General features: G+C 48.5%; 8 protein-coding genes across 8 annotated transcripts; 5 read left to right on the plus strand and 3 right to left on the minus strand.

Annotated features, from left to right (window-relative positions):
• Nucleotides 1-96: 96 nt before the first annotated feature.
• Nucleotides 97-690, minus strand: FVEG_14076 (hypothetical protein; the record flags this gene model as incomplete). Its single annotated transcript, XM_018903412.1, has 1 exon — nucleotides 97-690. One exon carries the CDS (start codon nucleotides 688-690, stop codon nucleotides 97-99), a length of 594 nt encoding a protein of 197 aa, XP_018762164.1.
• A 341-nt stretch (nucleotides 691-1,031) lies between these two features.
• On the minus strand, nucleotides 1,032-1,589 carry FVEG_17720 (hypothetical protein; the record flags this gene model as incomplete). The annotated part of the gene is made up of 1 exon (XM_018906950.1): nucleotides 1,032-1,589. One exon carries the CDS (start codon nucleotides 1,587-1,589, stop codon nucleotides 1,032-1,034), a length of 558 nt encoding a protein of 185 aa, XP_018762165.1.
• A 618-nt stretch (nucleotides 1,590-2,207) lies between these two features.
• FVEG_17721 (hypothetical protein) lies at nucleotides 2,208-2,981 on the plus strand (the record flags this gene model as incomplete). The annotated part of the gene is made up of 2 exons (XM_018906951.1): nucleotides 2,208-2,543; nucleotides 2,589-2,981. 2 exons carry the CDS (start codon nucleotides 2,208-2,210, stop codon nucleotides 2,979-2,981), a joined length of 729 nt encoding a protein of 242 aa, XP_018762166.1.
• Nucleotides 2,982-3,080: 99 nt separating this feature from the next.
• FVEG_17722 (hypothetical protein) lies at nucleotides 3,081-3,695 on the plus strand (the record flags this gene model as incomplete). The annotated part of the gene is made up of 2 exons (XM_018906952.1): nucleotides 3,081-3,452; nucleotides 3,519-3,695. 2 exons carry the CDS (start codon nucleotides 3,081-3,083, stop codon nucleotides 3,693-3,695), a joined length of 549 nt encoding a protein of 182 aa, XP_018762167.1.
• A 1,557-nt stretch (nucleotides 3,696-5,252) lies between these two features.
• Nucleotides 5,253-6,883, minus strand: FVEG_14078 (hypothetical protein; the record flags this gene model as incomplete). The annotated part of the gene is made up of 3 exons (XM_018903413.1): nucleotides 5,253-5,420; nucleotides 5,504-6,239; nucleotides 6,615-6,883. The coding sequence occupies 3 exons, from the start codon at nucleotides 6,881-6,883 to the stop codon at nucleotides 5,253-5,255; spliced, it is 1,173 nt and encodes a 390-aa protein (XP_018762168.1).
• Nucleotides 6,884-7,490: 607 nt separating this feature from the next.
• FVEG_17723 (hypothetical protein) lies at nucleotides 7,491-7,700 on the plus strand (the record flags this gene model as incomplete). Its single annotated transcript, XM_018906953.1, has 1 exon — nucleotides 7,491-7,700. The coding sequence occupies one exon, from the start codon at nucleotides 7,491-7,493 to the stop codon at nucleotides 7,698-7,700; it is 210 nt and encodes a 69-aa protein (XP_018762169.1).
• Nucleotides 7,701-11,420: 3,720 nt separating this feature from the next.
• Nucleotides 11,421-12,287, plus strand: FVEG_14080 (hypothetical protein; the record flags this gene model as incomplete). The annotated part of the gene is made up of 4 exons (XM_018903414.1): nucleotides 11,421-11,460; nucleotides 11,591-11,694; nucleotides 11,743-11,954; nucleotides 12,056-12,287. The coding sequence occupies 4 exons, from the start codon at nucleotides 11,421-11,423 to the stop codon at nucleotides 12,285-12,287; spliced, it is 588 nt and encodes a 195-aa protein (XP_018762170.1).
• A 3,635-nt stretch (nucleotides 12,288-15,922) lies between these two features.
• FVEG_17724 (hypothetical protein) lies at nucleotides 15,923-17,491 on the plus strand (the record flags this gene model as incomplete). Its single annotated transcript, XM_018906954.1, has 1 exon — nucleotides 15,923-17,491. The coding sequence occupies one exon, from the start codon at nucleotides 15,923-15,925 to the stop codon at nucleotides 17,489-17,491; it is 1,569 nt and encodes a 522-aa protein (XP_018762171.1).
• Between the last annotated feature and the right edge of the window lie 352 nt (nucleotides 17,492-17,843).

Below are 17,843 nucleotides of genomic sequence, written 5' to 3' on the forward strand. Positions count from 1 at the left end.
GTCTATTCCCGTACAGTATTTGTGACCGGCGCTGACTGGGATAGTTAGCCTGGTACTGTCGACCTGACTTGGTGCGTCTATGCAAGCAGATTGAGCTTAGGAAATGGCGACAATCTCACTCTCACTCTCCTCCTCACCATCCTCATTGCCCTCCTGCTCAGACTCAGACTGGTAAACCTCCAACCACGACTCAACTCTGTCATCATCTTCCGTAAGCCAACACTTTTCCATAACTCCGCCAGCCTCTTTTTCCCAGTTGAACTCAACATGCTCCTTATTCTCCTTCGCTTGAAGAAAAGCTTCGCCAGCAATACACAAAACATCCACCCTCGGCACAGAGCCAAGAAGACTCACAAACATCTCCCATTCCTTCGAGCTCTTATAGCTAAGGTAGTCCCACGTTGACACATCCAATGCCTTATATTGACGCAACGGTGTAAAGCAGAGCAACCCGCGCTCGAATACTGTCTTGCTATCATCGTCCGTGAATCGACAGTAGTCGAGCCACTTGTTCCCGTACTTGCGCTGGTCGTTGAATCGGTTCTTTTCCCAATTGGACGTCTTGAGAATACCGTTGATGAATCGTTTGTCGGCCAATTGTCGTCGGCCTACCTTTTTATGCTCCTCAATAGCCTGGGCCAGATCAAATTGGCCAAGGCGTACTTGAAGAGGTCTAAGTTTATTATTCATCTCTAATGTCGATCTTTTGAAGGGATTGTTGAATTTGGTTTGCTAAGCTCTGTGGAAGCGGTTCTAATGATTGATGTGATGGAACTTCGAGAACTTGCCTATTAACGCTTGATATCTTAACTCGCCAACCCTTAATAAGCTCCACGAATTGGTATATTATAAGCCTCGAAGTTATGAGACTTGCGTGCTTATAAGTTACTGCGTTAATAATAGTTTCACTGTAGTACTTCAGGTTTGGAAAGAAACACTTTGGATCTTGTTCTCTGATCGTACCCTTGGTTTGCATGAGCTGATTTTGATTGAGCTGGAGGTCGATATCTGATGGCTTATTCGAGACCTTGCTAGCCTTTCCCTTTTGCCTTTTTGCAGATCTTGGTGGCTTTTGTGCCGGCACGGGTCATGAGTGCATTTAGCTGATGGTCATCCACCTGAGCGGGAGGCGAGTTCGAGCGAGTCACTCTAGGAATAGTATTGGTGGCAGGTGAAGGAGGGGTAGAGTTGTTGTTGTCGATGTTCGTGTCAGGGGGAGGCGAGATCGAGCAAAACGCTCTGGGAGTTGGAGGCATGGACAAATCGCTGTTGTTGCTGGCAGGAGACGAAAGGGGGACAAGGTTATTCTTGTCGATGTTCGTGCCAGGGATCGAAGGGATGATGGAAGTCGCTCTGGGTGTAGAAGGAATTGAAGGGTTTGTGTCGTGACCCTGGCTGCCTCTATCGGCTTCCTTTGGAACCAAGTTCACTTGGGATGAGACGCTCATGTCTCGATTGCCATCTGTAAGTATAGACACAGGTAGCTGATCCACGTCCATCTCATCACCGGGCGCATCCGGGCCATCTCCCTCATCATTAGAGAGGTCCCCACCTACAACATCTACAGAATTAATAACCGAGTGTCTCATATTAATCAATGTTCGTGCAGCATTAGTGCCTGCTGCGGAGGAACTCGCAGGCGTCCCGGTCATGCCATTCTCAACACGAAAGGGGTAATTAATGGCGATCTGCTCTCCAGTCGGTGTAATAGAGTCCTAAACTCTAGTCATTTCAGTCGGTGGGGCATGAATTATAGTAGTAATGTAAGCGATGAGCTTTTCGAAAGTCTTGTCGATTTCTTCCTTCATGTATCCCAGCATTGAAGTCGCTAGCGAAAGCGTGGATGTTGCTAAGCGAAGCTTCCAGGCACAATTGAGGGACGTGGGCGAAATCGAGGACGGCGGCAGGATATAGTCGATGGATTGGCGAGCCGTTGTCTTCATCCAGAAATCAGATTGGTTCTCTCAGCATAGGACAGCCGCCGCAATCGTGTTTGCATCGTCTCGGGCGCGTATGCGATGGTGGAAAAGGTACGAATGTTTCGGGCTGTATACTCAAAGGGCGCGTTGGATCGTGGGAAAGAACAATCTACAGCCGTCGACTTGCGCGTAGAGATCGTAGCAGCCATGGCGTTGGCGTGGATGAATTGGCGACAGCGACGCGTGCGAGTGTTGGATAACGGGTTCGAAATGAAGCGATGAACGGAGATGCGGTCTCAACCTCCCCTCCAATCAGCAGCGAACTCACATCATGGAGAAAAAGCTCAGAAGGGTTTCCAAAGCTTATGGCTTCTGCCACAGGAGAGCCCGCAAATGCAAGCTACCATCGGCAGAGGGTTCGCTCTCATGCCTGACGTGCCTCGAGCGTGCACATGGACCCGGGTCACGGCCAAGCGAGGTGTCAAGCCTCGGCCGGGCAGATTGGCTCAGCAGAACACGAATGAATCTTATGGTGTTGGCCCTTGGATATACGATCAGCGAATTCACGGCTCAAGAGACACTATCCGCGCACTTATACACATTCTTGCAGACCGTGTATCCTGTGTATGCTTATCTGTGCATCCTGCGTTATCTGACCTGTTTGTGTAGATTGTGCTGATCTATTTCTTCAGGTTTCCCATATTTTATCAGCAACCACTTCTCCTCGAGTGGCACAGATCTGACCTTTCCTCGGACCGGTGCTCCTTCTCTTATCTGATGGGTCTATGTGCTCTTAGTCTGTCTCATATCAAGGACGGTGCAGTCCTGCCGTCTCGAGAGGAGGCATTCACCACGGCTGCCCGAGCGACAGGGCTTCTTTCTGTGTTTATAGACAACGCCGAGCGTAGAATCCCGGCCGATGTTCGCGGTCAAGACGCCTTCAGATACCTCCCCACTATCGCATCCCTCGTCCTGGTTGCCTTCCAAACCAGGCACTCCTCTCTTCACCACCGCTACCTGGGTCTCTTCCACAGTCTCATAGCAGAGCAAAACCTACACTAGGAAGTCAACTGGTCGTCAACGCTCACGGAGCCAGAGAGGCAGAGATATCGGCGGGTCTTCTGGTCTATGTATCGCCTGGAAGTCCACTCGGCCTTGGTCATGGGCCATGTGATTCGATGTCCTGAGCAACAGACCATGGTTGCATACCACAGCGATGGCTCGGGGGACTCACAGCCCACAGAAGGAAACTGGCTCATCGGTTGGAACTTCGTGACAGACCTGTACCGATTGCTCGAGCACGTCATCAACCACTACCGAGTCAAACGGGCCGGCCGGACGGTGGCAGACGCTTACAGCTCTCGTCTCCCACCGCGAGAACCTTCAGATCTCAATATGGAGACAATACTGGCTGCGCTTCAAGATGGGTTGCAGTCCCTTCCAGGCGACATGTTGACCGCCCTGCCGCCTTCTACCAATGCCAAGGAGAATCTTTGCGGGTTCCAAGTGGCCAATATTGTCTGTACAAGCCAGGTGCGTTTGCCCACGCCATAGAGGGGGATATCCCGTCTACGAACTTTCTGCTAACGACCTACATAGCTGCTGAAAACATTGTGCTTTGCCTGCGACCTCATGACCTTTAGTTCGGCCTGTGCCGCAGCTCAGCAGATGATCGACAGCATCTCCAAGGTTCCAAGTGCATATCTTCGAGCCATTGGTTCTTGTATGGTCAGTACTATCAAGTCTCGCTACGCAAGTCAGTGGCCTTGTAGCTGAACTATTTCATCTGCACTTGTGGTTCCAAGAACTGTCTGGAGTTGGGCATCTGCTCAGCGGATTCATCGGCCGGCCTCTGCTGTGGACGGAATACCAAGAGCTATGCAACCTAATGTTCATCATGCCCTTTATGACTACGTTAAGTACCTTTTGTCTTAACTCTGCCACAGTGTGTCAATATCTACCGTCCTGTGGGAAATGGACAATTCAACAGCGAGCGCGGCAAGTCTACTGCTTCTATAACACGTTGATCGCATCGATGCGCACACTAACAAAATGCATTACAAGTATTTGGATGACTCGCAACCTCAAGATGACTGTCCCTATGTCGTACCATCTCTCGACTGGTTGCAGACGTTTCCCTGGTCAGACAGCATAGATATGGATGAGCTGAAAAGTCTAGGTTTGATTCCATGAGATCAGAGCTCGCACAGCAATCCTCCGACTACATTACCTAATTGTCCGTTCACTCTCTGGCTAGAACTGTTATACCGGCCTCCACGCCGTCGATTATGCGGACTCGAGGTGGCAGGACGGCCTGAATGCCTCCCCGAAGACTGGCCATCCCTGCACATCCCAGGATGATTCTCGTGGCCCCGGCGTCCACAAGTTCCTAAGCTGATCGCCAGAAGACCTCTACGGCATAACTTTCCGGAAGACTCTCCAGATCCAACACACCAAGCCTCGTTACACGCACACCCACGCAATAAGCCCCGTAGCCCAGCTCCTAGACAGACTCCTGCAAAACTGGCTCCCAGGCCGCCGTTATCATTACTATCCCAAACCGATCATTCTCCGTCTCCGTAGTCAGCACAGCCATCTTAAGCGCTGCCTAGAAAATCCCCATAACCGGCATACTCGTCTGTCCTTAAAGACCATACACTAGCAGGTGGTCTAAGAAGCAGCACATAAGGATGCCATCAAATTAGCAGGTAGCAAGGAAGTTGATCACTCTAGGCAGCATAACCACAGACAACTCAACAGCTTGTTCATAGTTCTCGATACACGGCGGGCAAGTTGTCAGTCCACTGCCATCTATAAAGTCGAGCTGGATCTGCGTTGTCAATGTGTAGATGGCTGCGAAGCTCTGCGTTATCCCGGTTGTCAAGATAGGGATGATGCAGAGCAGCTTCTTCGGGGGCATGGCGTCAGATCGCGTTCAAGTGATGCCTATACTATTCACGTCGTTCTGTGATCTAATAGTGATTCGGATTTACGCCACTATCTTATACTGACGAGCTTATCAAACTCAAGTCAATGATACCTATTTACCAATTCTGCCGCCGCTAGTAAACCTTCGCCATGGGCATAGCTTAACTGAGGCCTTTAAAACGCTATGCTTGTTTTCCGAGCGAATAGTTTTAGTCAGCTTGTCACTTGTTACGATGACAGACCTTCGGAGCACAAGAGGATGGGTTACTACTTCCAGCTCCGCGTCCTGGTCTTTGAATCCTGAAGCAAAACGGCACTTATATATGAGTCAGTTGTCTCTTGTGGCCCTGAAATGTGATACAACTAGACTGATTGCATGTTCAAAGCGAGTTCTACTACTCAAATCTAGACTGCCTGGTTCATTTCCTCCGAAGAAAGCACAGCCTGATCCTTAGCTAGACTACCGTTGCCCGAAACAGCCTCGCCTTCCAGCACAGAAACAGAGTCATTGACCAATCCAAAGGTATCGAAGTAATCTGCATCGTCAACAGCCTGGGGCTGCGCCACAGAGAACTCACGAGCGAGCAGATAGTAGAACAGCATGGCGAGAATGCAGTCGAGAGGTTAGGACATGTAGTACAGGTGTGACCGCCCACTCCATTCTGCCGTGGGATCCTGCACGCGGCGAACATAGCCAGGGAGAAGTAGCCAGGTCGCGGCGAGCCAGGCCACAGGGGCACGCCAGTTGACCCGAGGCAATACCAATAGATACTAGTGCTAGACGCATCGTACAGACCGGTCAGCAAGAGCCGACGTTGCCGCACCAAATAGTAGTCCGAGAACATGACTCCCGTCATGGATCCGAGGGAGACGCCGTACCCGCCCATGACGGTAAGGAAGTTGCTCGCACCATTCATGAGCTCCCAAGGCTGCATGACGAAATCAAAGACCGCAGTGAGGTAGCCTCCACGACGGAGGTTAAAGTAACGCGGCAGCAGAGCCGAGAGGTCAGTGCCGTTGGACAGCGCGTTCTCGGCGACAGAGATGCCAAACTGTGCCACGACAGAAGCCAGGCTGGCAAAAGCCACGGCAACCCGCGCGCGGGGGGGGGTCGTCGAAATGGTCTGCACAGTGGCCAACATGCGGTACGGCTCCCACAGCAACGTGCCGTTGGTCTCCGGGAAGAGCTGGGAGGCGCAGAAGGTGCACAGGATGCCGATCAGAGCCACTGCGACGGTGCTCAGGGGCACAAAGAGCAGCTGCGAGAGGAACTGGTCCCCGGGGCGGCGTGCAAAGCGGGTGAAGTCAGACTGGCTGAAGATGTGGGTGCTGATGCCACCGATGTTGGTGCAGATGCCGAGGACCAGCATCCACCCGGCGGCTCCCCTTGGCCTGCTCAACGCCGGCGACGCAGATGTCGGAGACCAGGGGCCCGGCTCCGTGAGCTTGCACGGTGCACCATATCATGAGAGCGAGGACGGTGGGAGCGACGCTGCAGGCGGCGATGGCGAAGGGAATCTTGTACTTTTCCGGCGGCACCCAAATGAGCGGCAGACAGAAAGATCAGAAGACGATGAAGGCGATCAAGTCTCCCGTATCCATCGTCCCATGGGCCAGAGGCGTGTTGAGGTTCCGAAACGAAGGCCACAGCGCAGTGAGGAACGTCTTGGTGCACTGGCCTCCCCACCAGATCTGTGTCGAGTACCAGATAAACGAGAGAATGATGCGCTGCACGAGCGGGAACAGCGCGCCGTCGCTGCGCCGTACATGCCCCGCGACGCCTTTTGCAGAATGGAGAAGCCGATGTGCCACTTGGCCCCTGGCGCGCCCGTGAGCACGCAGATGATGCCGACGAGAATGTTGCCGACGATGACGGTCAGCATGGCCTGCCAGACGTTGAGCCCGAGAGCGATGACAGAGGAGCCGGTCATCCAGCCACCGGCGTTGAAGGCGCCGGTGATGACCCAGATGCCCACGAACTCCCAGGCACCATAGGTACGTCTTTCCAGGGGCAGGGGCCGTGTGTCACGGTTCATGTACGCCTTGGTTTGTACATCTGTCTCTCGAGGAATCTCGAGGCGCTTGAGTGCGAAGTGCCATGTCTGTAAGCATGCCTATATTTTTTTTAAGCGACAATAGTGGTAGGATGGCAAGGAGAGAGATGAACACGTTCAAGTCAATACAGGCATGTCGGAAAACACGTTCCAAGCCGGATCTTTCTGGCTGTCGTCCCTCTATAATGCTCAAAGACGACTACGCAAAAGCGTAGTATTATCGTCAGTACGTAGAGATACAGACACAGATGCAGACACAAGCCCGGACGAGCCATCACATCGCCAGATACGTGGTGCTTTTTCCGCCAGCCTATAAGCAGCGAGAAGCAGACTATCGGTTCCTATCAGGATGCGGGGGAAGGAAAGTTGATACCAGATCTGACAGCGGTCCTTCGTGGCCGGCAGGTTCTATTTCATATGGAGTTTGTTCAAATTAGCAATTTAGCCACTTCACTACCGACGCATGGCATGAATGTTCAGAATCGTCACTACAAAAGACTCAGAAGTGTTTAAGACCGCCATGTTCGAATATCATCTGTCAAGAACCCAGCCTCCATCCGTAGCTCACATCCGCAGACCTAGACCCATCATGGCTGCCCTTCCAATCATCGACCTCAGCACAATCTCAGAAGCGCAACCGACCTCTGAGCTTATACGCGTTGGCAATGACCCCGGCTTCTTCTACATCACGGGCCACGGCATAGTTCCAGCGCCTGCCTTTGAGTTGGCAAGGGAGGTTTTCAAAGTTCCAAGAGCTGACAAGATAAGATACCGCAATCGCAGCAGTGACTTGGTATGAGATAAACTTAAAGGGAAGATAACCTCTCTTTCTTCTAGAATACTAATAAACTATTTATAGGGCTATATAGGTATAAGGAAAGAATTATATATATATTATATCCCTACTATTACTTCCCTTTCTTATAATATATCCTTTTTAACCTTATTATATACTTATATTAGCTAATAATAACCTTTATAGTCTTATAGGTATAGGCCCTAGAGATATTAAAGAGTTATTCTACTTATATAACCTATTATAAAAAGCCTTATAAAAACTATACCCAGTTCTAGAGAATAGAAGGGATTAGCTAGCTTAATTTTTTATTAATATATAGGCACTTACTAAATATCTCCTATAGGTAATAGAGATTAGGCTTAAAATTAAACTTTTACTATTCTACTTAGCCTTATATAGTTCTTTATTTTTAATAGTCCTAGATTTTAAAAGGCATCTTAACTAAAGCCTATATAAGAGAGTCTTATTATATAAGGCTTATTAACTACCTAGTATATTAATATTAGTATATAATAGTATAGTAGATAATATTATAGCTAGTAAGTATACTAACTATAGATCTTTAACTCTTCTTTACTATAAGCCTTTTAACTAAAGAGGCCTATAAGATTACTAAAATAAGACCTAGAAAGATATACCCTACTTTAATAATACTATTATTATTAATATTAGTAATACTCTAGAGTTTTAAATAGTAAGAAAGTTATAATTTACTATCTACTATATAGCATTCCCTTAAATAGTTAGTAAAAATATAGTACACTTAAGTATCCCTATATTTATCTAGCTAGATTATAAAGTTCTCCTTTTACTATTAAAGATATCTAGCATAAATATATTATTAGGGATTATAAATAATAATATAATAAGGGGATTTAATAAAGTTCTAGCAAGAAAAGGGTATTAAAGTTCTAAGCTGTTAAAAAGCTAGGAGCATTTATAATTAAAAATCCGGGCGACTTATAAAGTTGCTTGATTTGGCCCCCTAGCTCCCATACACAATGCAAGTTATCTCAACTCTACCGTGTTGGTTTTCAGGAATCACTATCAGCCCAAGGACCTCTACTCGCCAGGTTCTCTTTAGCTATTGCTGCATTGCCAGTATTCAACTGAACCTTGCTCACTGCTCCGGTTTGGTACTTCCAAGGGGTTATGAGGATAAATAGACACACCAAGTACTGGACTCGAAGTGTACCCTATACAACTACTAGAGACTCTATAGTGCAATAGTAGTAGAGAGTGCACTTAGGCAATTGCCGAACGACGCGAAGTGTATGCTAATAAGGATACTGGGCCCTGGTAGTCGCTGTAGGTATCTCTGTGGCACTTCAAGGAGCTCAACGGGCGGCCAGAATTGGTGGCTGGTGAGTGGTGATGACCTCCATAATGATAGGGAGAACGGCAAAGCAAGCTGGATCTGCAATTCTGCTCTGCCATGCTAACGCGTGAAGGAGCTCAGGGAGACTTTACGCACGGGTGTGGTTGAGTCATTGAATGAGTGTGTAAGTGTCTGTAATTAACTAAGTAAGACAGTAATGTTTTCTAATAGTGACTCAAGGATGTTTTGCAATCATCATGGCCCTGGACTGTTCGAGGACCACATTATTTATCTAGTTATTCGTCGTATTTAATTTTGAAACGTGTTTTGCTCCGGTCACCAAGCTTCATCTATACTGGCTTGTCGTTATGTCGGTCACCTACCCTACACCAATTGACATCTAGAAATATGAAGCTGGCGGTCATGGTGATTGTCAGACGGAAAATAAAGCAATGCCAACCACCAATGCGGAGTAGCAGCACTTGGAGCACTTTTATGGAGCCTTGATTGAATCGATTGGCTGATGATTGATGCGCGGCAGCACCTCATTCCATCGACGCCAAACCCTCTAACATTTAGAATCCTCAACATGCCAATTTATGTTGTCCGATCGTCTCAATGCCAGCGATCTGCTCCGGGCCAGCGCTGCGTACAGAACGGCTAGAATTCTCAATCCCTTCGACCACTCAGTTAGCATCGCGATACCTGGAGTTTTGATGACTTCCTACCTCCGCCTTGAACTCGCTTCACAGCCAGGCGATGACGAATTCCCTGCCGCATTATCTCACCCGCACTACACAGCCGAAATATCTCACCATGTACACCCGTGCGACATCTATCTACGCGTTGTGCACGATCGCACCATGAACAAGGCAACCTTCGATCTTCGGTGCTCTTTACCAGACAAAGCCGTCGAACCCGAGATTTCCGAGCAGCAAACCTACGGACGATCGAAAGGCGCTGCTACCGCAAGAGCCATGTACAATATCCTCAAGTTGGAGCATGACTGCGAAGCGATAATGCCGTGCTCTCGAAGAAACACCCATCCAACTCGGTTAGCCAAGAATCCCAGCGCGGAAGACATCGTTTTGGTCTACATTGGTGCACATCGAGTCGCAAGACCATTCTTGTCATTGCTTTGGTCCCCAACTCAAAGCCTACCAACAAAATCCCAGCCAATTATCCCAGAAACCTGTCCATCACCCGCCGAAATCTACGATAAATTCAAAACACCTTTTTCAATCTGCCCGGTCACCGCAGTGTCGTAACGATGCCGAACGAGTTCAAGTTCATAGATGGAGAGGGAATCGCTCCGTTGGCCGAATAACGATGCAGCACTCAGCAAGGCACGCCGCCGTTCTCAGATGTCTCCTGTCGAATGATAAACCCTGATGCCGATGCTTGCTTGCACCCGCTCTTTTGCCCATGTTTTCGCTACACCAAGGGATCTTTTCAATGCCCTGCTTTTCCGACAGGGTCATTTCGAGTTGCATTCGCGCTACTGGACAACGCTTCTCTTTGCTGCTCCGCCTTCTCCATGCGGCACGGCCCGGTCCGGTAGATCAACAGAGGTTACTTGAACGAGTGGAGTACCGTGGAGTCTGCCGCATCTGCCACCAAGAGTGTTGCTGGTAGGCTTGCTCATGCTTTTGTCGACACTGTTGATGCCAGCAAGACCATCATCGCAGACACTAATGATGCTCTTGGGCACAAGGAGCTGTAAAGATTCGGGATCTACAGTGACAGTACTTCAACCTACTCCCTAACGTATTCTTGGACGCAGCCTTGAGAAGATGGAAGACAGAACCCGGATCGTGTGTCATAAGCTGAGGGCGAGGTATGACACCTAGCTGAGATCTCCATCTGTGGAATATTCTCCTAAAGCGACGCACTTGTCTAAGACTGCCGACTCAGCTACCTACGGCCCAAATTTCAGTGAAGATGCCCGGCGATGTGGTGGGAGGAGGGGCGAACAGAGGTGCTGGCTCGGATTGGACCACAGCCCAGCTCAAGGAGACCAAGGCGGTCATGCGCGCCAGGCTCCTGATCAGTTGCTGACAGACACGTCGCAGCATCCCCGAGAATGACGAGTACGACAACAGGTGCTGCAAGGCAGCAGCGTCTCGACCTAGCCGCCTAGGGGCCTTATCCATGTGAGGTCGAGCCGTTACATAATCGGAATTAACAGAGAGAAGGGCGACGAAAAGACCGGGAGGCCAAGGATCTACGCCATCATCCCCAGGGAAGTCGAAAACAAGTTCATCATAAAGTAGTGGCCCTACGAGGAGATCGTGTTCAAGTATATGGACCGCAGCGTTGTGGACTAGGGCCTCCAGTACTCTAAGAGAGCGCCAGGTGGCCGCAAGATCAGCCATGGCCTAATGAGGATCGGGCTTCCCAAGATGTCATTCAGCTCGGCCATCGAGACCATGTGGAACAAAAGTACACAAGGCAAACATTCGCATCTAAAAGCACTGGCGGGTATTACTTGACGAACACATCCTGAGGAGTGAGCTCGAGCCTCCTCAATATCAACTCCAAAAGGTTCAACGGCAACCTCGAGAGCATCCAGAAGCTGTCCGAGGTCATCCGGCTGTTCGATGGAAAGAGGTCGCAAAGGAAGGGTACGGTGGCGATCTCGACCTCCTTCAAATGAAGCTCGTGGGCGAGGCAGCGGTCACGCGTTAAGTTGCATGCCATCCACATAAAGACCACCGACCCCAGATTAACTGCACGGGCTTCAGCATCTTGGCCATAAGCTTCGACAGCACAAAGAGCAACACTGTATTCGGCGACATCAGCGACCTTGGGAAGGGTCTTGGTAGCATGGGCCTGCCAGACGAGCGGATGTCGAGAGGTTACAGTAAGCTACGAGTGACACCAGTCTCCTCAATAAGAATGTATTTGGAACTGTCGTGCAGCCCCGTTCTCCTTTGGTTCGAATGCCTGTTATCCTTCGCGGGTTCTGAGGATATCCACCATCCTGCCACCATCCGCATGTATTGCCCCTGGAACCCCATATGCTGACTTTTGGCAGTTTAAACGTCGACGGCGATGAACCTCACTTGAAGGCGGTGGCCCAAGAGAATGACGCAGATGTTGCAGAGGACGGTGATGCTCAGCCAGCTGAAGCTTTAGAAACAGCTGAACTGGCCAAACGAGTCGAAGCCGTGGAGCCAGCGAAACCGGTCGAAGCCGCAAAGGCAGCTGGGCCTGTGAAGATTCCGGTACCAGAATTCACTGCAACCAAAGCACTCAGCTCTTCTTGAGCAACCCAACTGTGTCGTGTTGGATTCGACGTAACAAATAGCAGCAGTGTCTCACGCCAACAGACATCAACACCAAAGGCTACGGTCGACTCGAAGGGGTGATATGCTTGGCGTGCAAATAACTCCGAGACAAAAAAGGTCAAGCACCAGGAGCGGAAACAGTCCTGGCACACATTCGGCTGGCTATTTTGTAGCATGGGGATAGAGCACGCGTGAACAGATTGCAAATTCGCTGACGAAAGCAACAATACAGCTCAACATCCTTTAGATCAAGGGATCAACACTGGGCCTCCGCCGATGCATCCCTCTGATCGTATCTCAATAACGACGGCAACGCTCAAGCATTCGTCCACAGAACAATCGTCATCTCAACGAACCAGAGCCTGCAGTAGGACTAGATGGTAGTGCGTCACAAAGAAGACTGGCACAAGGCATATGGTTGGTCACGAACGGACCATCAAGCTAAGCATCGGGGGGAAGTGGTGTCCTTACAATAGAAATGGGCGTTTCTGGCACCAGCTACATTCAGAAAGTGAAGCCATCAGGGCTGGTCCAGCTAAGGAATAGCGTCGCTATCGGCAAGGATATACTGACACCAGAGACCAATGCAGGTTTCTTTATTAATAACGATGGACACAGTGAGAGCAACCTCGAAGTGATGGATAGATCATCGAGCTAGCACAAGACCTCAGCCGGTGAACTTGGTCACGTTGAACCCAAAAGTCGATCTGCCGGGACTCGCAAAACGCCAAGAGCTAGCACAGTATTCGCTCAGTGTTCGGTTTGTCTTGGTTTCAGAGTCATCAAGTTTCTGTGAAGCAGTGCTTGGGACTTGGCAACTAGGATGTGTCATTATCGGCAGTTTCGTTGATGGAGGTGGGCTTTGAGGGTTTCATTGTCGCGCTCGAAAGAAGGGATCTGTTGAGGATGAGCTTGGACGAGAGCCAGGCCTACCGAAAAACTGGCGCAGAAACAAGACTCTGCCAACACAACGTGCTGCCGCTATACATGAAGGGCCAGTGCGAGACAAGGCCCGACGACCATCAAGAAAGAACCTGAGAAATATGATCTCGGGATTGTGTACCTGTAGACCTTCCTCCACTCTATCGCCACCAAACTCTTGTCTTATTTGTACTTGCACTTGCATAGAGCTCCCAAAAGCGAGGGCAAAAATTGATCTTGTTGAAAACTTGAGCTTGTGTCAAATATGTCGGCCCGCAATGGAGCGGGACAAGCCGAGTACGTCAGAAGTGAAGGCTTGAGCCTTGTCTGTTTGCAAAACAAGTTTAGTGGAGCGTGTCCGTTCGGTGAGCCTGCCGGTAACTATGAGTTTTGTTATCGTCACTGTCGCTGTAGTTGTCTTGATGGCAATCATGATGCCTTTTTGAGAGTCATGACGATGAGCTTGTGAGTGAGAGAATAAGGTTGAGAAGAGGAGCTCCCATAATGCCTTTGATGCAAATGGACGCCGAAGTGGAGGAACCTAGGACTACACAGAGCAGCATCAATTTGTTCTGTCTTTGTCTGCATGTGCAATGCATGACTTTGGCTGTTTCTGATGTTTGCTATCGTCCCCGATCGGCCAATCTTGTATCATCTGGCAGGGCAAAGGAAGGGCCACCGCTGAAGTTTGTGCTGTCGCCAAACATGTCGCCCTCTGCAGGTGCACGAAGAGGTTTTCCTGGTCAGATCCGACCGACACTCGTTGTCGGTCAGGCCAAATATTTATTTGCCTTCTATATGGCCATGTCTTTTCTCTCACGCGTATCTTATATAGCATGCTGTTCTCTTCTGTATATGGTCTTACCTTGGGACTCAAAGAGAACTCTTGTGGATGCAGAGACTTGAATTTAGATTGTGTCCCAATGTTCAAATTTACTTGATCGATGGCGGTGAATGTGGCCATTGACCCGAAGACCGCCGATAACATCAGCCTTAAGAACATTCGAATTGTCAAGCAAGTTGGTCCAGCGCTTAAAGATAGTGGACTTGGCAATGTTAGAGGAAGCTCAAGAGCCCTGGTTGGTGGGACTGTCTCGTCAAAAAAATGTCATTGCCCACGCAAGCCTGCAAATGCACAAATGCTACAACCATTGTCAAGAAACGGTAGCCAATCTTGTATGCTTCAGATCTATAGGCGGTATCAAACAAGGGCCTACCTCGTTGAAACTGCCCCGAAGGTTCGATAACTCTGTGGCTAGAGTTCCGTAGGGCGCTCTGAAATATGTATTCGGCAGGTGGCTTGTTGTAATGGTTTAAAAACCAGAGGTATTTATTTGAATATAATATTTAATCCCTATTAGAGCTGTTATATATGACGAAAGTAGCCTGATGTATATTTTTATATTATGTTTACAGCCATTAATCGGCCTATCTCGGCACAAGGTATTGAATAGCTGGGTAGAAGAGCTATACTAACCAGCTGACGTGGCGATGGAGAGCCCTGGCGTATTATGTTTAAGATGGTGAACCACGGGCGACCGGTACGTGCACCGCCCACGCCGCCGCAGGTAAGATTCCTTACTCCCTATCCGTATACGAAGTAGTCTTAATTACACCGGGGGCGGTGCACGTACTGGCCACCCGAAGTGCCACGCACTGAATTTGGGATTTATGAGTCTCGATTGAATCTCTGTAAGAAATGGGCAGGACCCAATAACGTCAACTGCTCGGGTGAGCGGCGAAGCCAGAAAAGCACGGGCAGCATATCCGCGATTACATAACATACTACAACTACAAGATTAATCGAATTAAATGAAACATGTCTTCAAATGTTAAATCGAGCTGTACCAAGGAGATTTTAATTTAAGTTAGCTGAAAAATATACTACCAGCTTTAAGCCCTAAGTCGAGTTTGCTTACTGGATTCGGCGTTATGCAAGAGGGTAACTATGACGTTTGTAATTTGACTCAGCCTCCAGGACAGCCACTATGCATGAGTCCTACCTTTAAGTAGCTGCCTTAATGCCTTAGAACCTTGTGTCTCTGTCATTTATATTTATCAATCCCCCAACTCTAGATTCACATATCCTCAACAGTCTTATTTCTGCTTCTATAAAGGCTTCTAGCTAATTCTCGTTTTAAATCTCTCTGTCTCCAAACGTTTATCTAAAGTTTAGCCAAATGCCTTGCCTTCCTTTTTGCTCGTTGTGTAACTCTCTTACCTTTCTACCACCATGGAAGAAACCAGAGCCAATGATCCTATTGCCAAACATGGTCGAGCCAGAAACGGAAATGGAGACCATGGGACCTTCGACATATATGGCCCGAAGCAATATCAATGCACAACCTTCTACATCCAAGGACTGTCCATCTATCATCCAATTCATTCAAGAGTGGCTTTCCCACTGCGACCACCATCACGTTGCGAAATGTTATCAACCTGTTTCAGAAACTAACCTACAGTATCATGCCTCTTGGCTTATTGACACCCTTAATCGCTGTATTGTACCGGGGACTGCTTCAAACGATTATCTGGCTCTAAGCTATACTTGGCAAAATAAGACAAACCCAAGTGATGATGGGTCTGAGTTGCAGTTACTTACAGCTAACACTCACATGTTGACTAGGGCGAAAGGGCTCGATCTATATCAATCAAGGATACCTAAAGTCATAAAAGATGCCATAGAGCTAACAATGGCCCTCAAGAAGCAATATTTATGGGTGGATCGACTCTGCATTGTTCAAGATGATCCAAATAAAGCAACAGAGTTCGAGTCAATGGGTCGCGTTTATGCTGGCGCATATATGACTATTATCGCTGCAGCTACCTATGGGATGTTTGACACACCTCAAGCAACTATTGATAGGACCGGAATGCATATGAAATCTTATGGGACTTGCAAGTTGGGAAACTGGGTTTCCAGTTCTTCCGAGACGAGGATAGATTCTCGTGTTGAATCTCTTTATACCTCAGTATCTGAGAGACGGTGGGCAAATCGAGCTTGGACATATCAGGAGCACATCCTTAGTGGGCGTGTCGTCTTTTTCTTGGGTAACGAAATATTCTGGCAATGCGAATCCTCAGTATGGGACACAAAGTACCTCCGACCAGCAAAAGATCGCACGACTCTACACAAAAGTCTATCTGAGCTGGTACAAATGCGTCAACTCTCGGGACAAGGTGGGCCCGGTATGAGTATCTACATTGATTTGGTTTGCCCTTACAATGGAAGGGAACTGTCAAAACAGTCCGATGGTCTCGCTGCGTTCTCGGGAATCTTGGATCGGCTGGCTCCCGCGTTCCCGCAAGGGTTCTTTTTCGGGTTACCCAGGCAGTTCTTAGACTATGCGCTTCTCTGGCAGCCACTAAAGACTCATAACAATTGCTATGAGGGTAAGGCCTACGGCGGAGGCAACTCAACATCGCTTCCAAGAACAAGTCCTCCGGTGAGAAGGCCTACTCTGCCTTCCTGGGCTTGGTGTGGATGGCAATGCTTTATTGACCCGACGAGCTTCGAGGCAGCCATGAACTTCAACCACAACGACCGCTATGAAAGCAGAAGCAGAACCTCTTGGAAACTGCGGAACTCTGTCATGTGGGAATATCCGAACTCGGCGAAACAGTCGAAATTGCAACCACCGATGACCTCCAACCACATTTCGGCTTATGTGGCCCACGCTGCCTTTCATCCAGCTGCAACCTTGGCAATCTCTTATTATCCTTGCCTGACATTTTGCTCGGCATTCTTGTGTGCTTCTATAAACCCAGTTCTGATCCAAAGGCCATTGGATTGTCTTTCCAAAGTAGTGGTACTTCAAGATACAGATGGAAACCTTGCAGGAATGGTTCGGATTACAGGAAACTCGAGATGCAAGCCAGGAAAGAAGATCGAACTTATTGCGATATCACAGGGCAGCGCGGATGGGAAATGCTTGAAGAGTTGTTTTGAGGAGAAGGTGCTACGAAGAAGTATATACGCAGATCCAAGGCCATTCTATCCTAAATATGATCGTTATGGGCGGTGGATTGATTCTGAACATGGGCCATCGTCTGAGAACCACTATCAGATTGTGGCTGAAGGAAAGTATGCGAAGAGGCTAAACCTGCCAGAGTATGAAGAAGATCACATATACCATTTCTGGAATGTTCTTTGGGTTGAGCGCGATAATAAGAATGTGGCATATAGGGCTGGCTGTGGGCGTGTATTTATAGAAGCCTGGGAAGCTATGGCCCCGGAAACAGTACGGATAACATTAGGTTAGTAGCTGGGAAATATTCATATATAATTAAGCCATATAGTATAGGTAAAAACTATTTTTCCTGGAGAGACTCACAATTGCAATGTTTTACCAGTTATAATTACACTAATACATATATAGGGTTTATAGCAATATTAATAACCAACTCATCAGCCTCCGCTCCTTAGTGATAATATATAAAATTTCTAATAAGTTATAAGGCATCGCCTGGGCCAAAGGCTCATGAATCAGCTACTTCTTTAGTAAGTTTCATTAAGCAAAAGCCTAAAACTTAGTTAGATAGATTGCTATATCTATATATCCTCAGCCGGTATGTTATATATCTCCCCAACTTCTTCCACCCTCTGCCGTATAA

Source organism: Fusarium verticillioides (genome assembly GCF_000149555.1).
Source record: "Fusarium verticillioides 7600 chromosome Unknown supercont3.28, whole genome shotgun sequence".
NCBI lineage: Eukaryota > Fungi > Ascomycota > Sordariomycetes > Hypocreales > Nectriaceae > Fusarium > Fusarium verticillioides.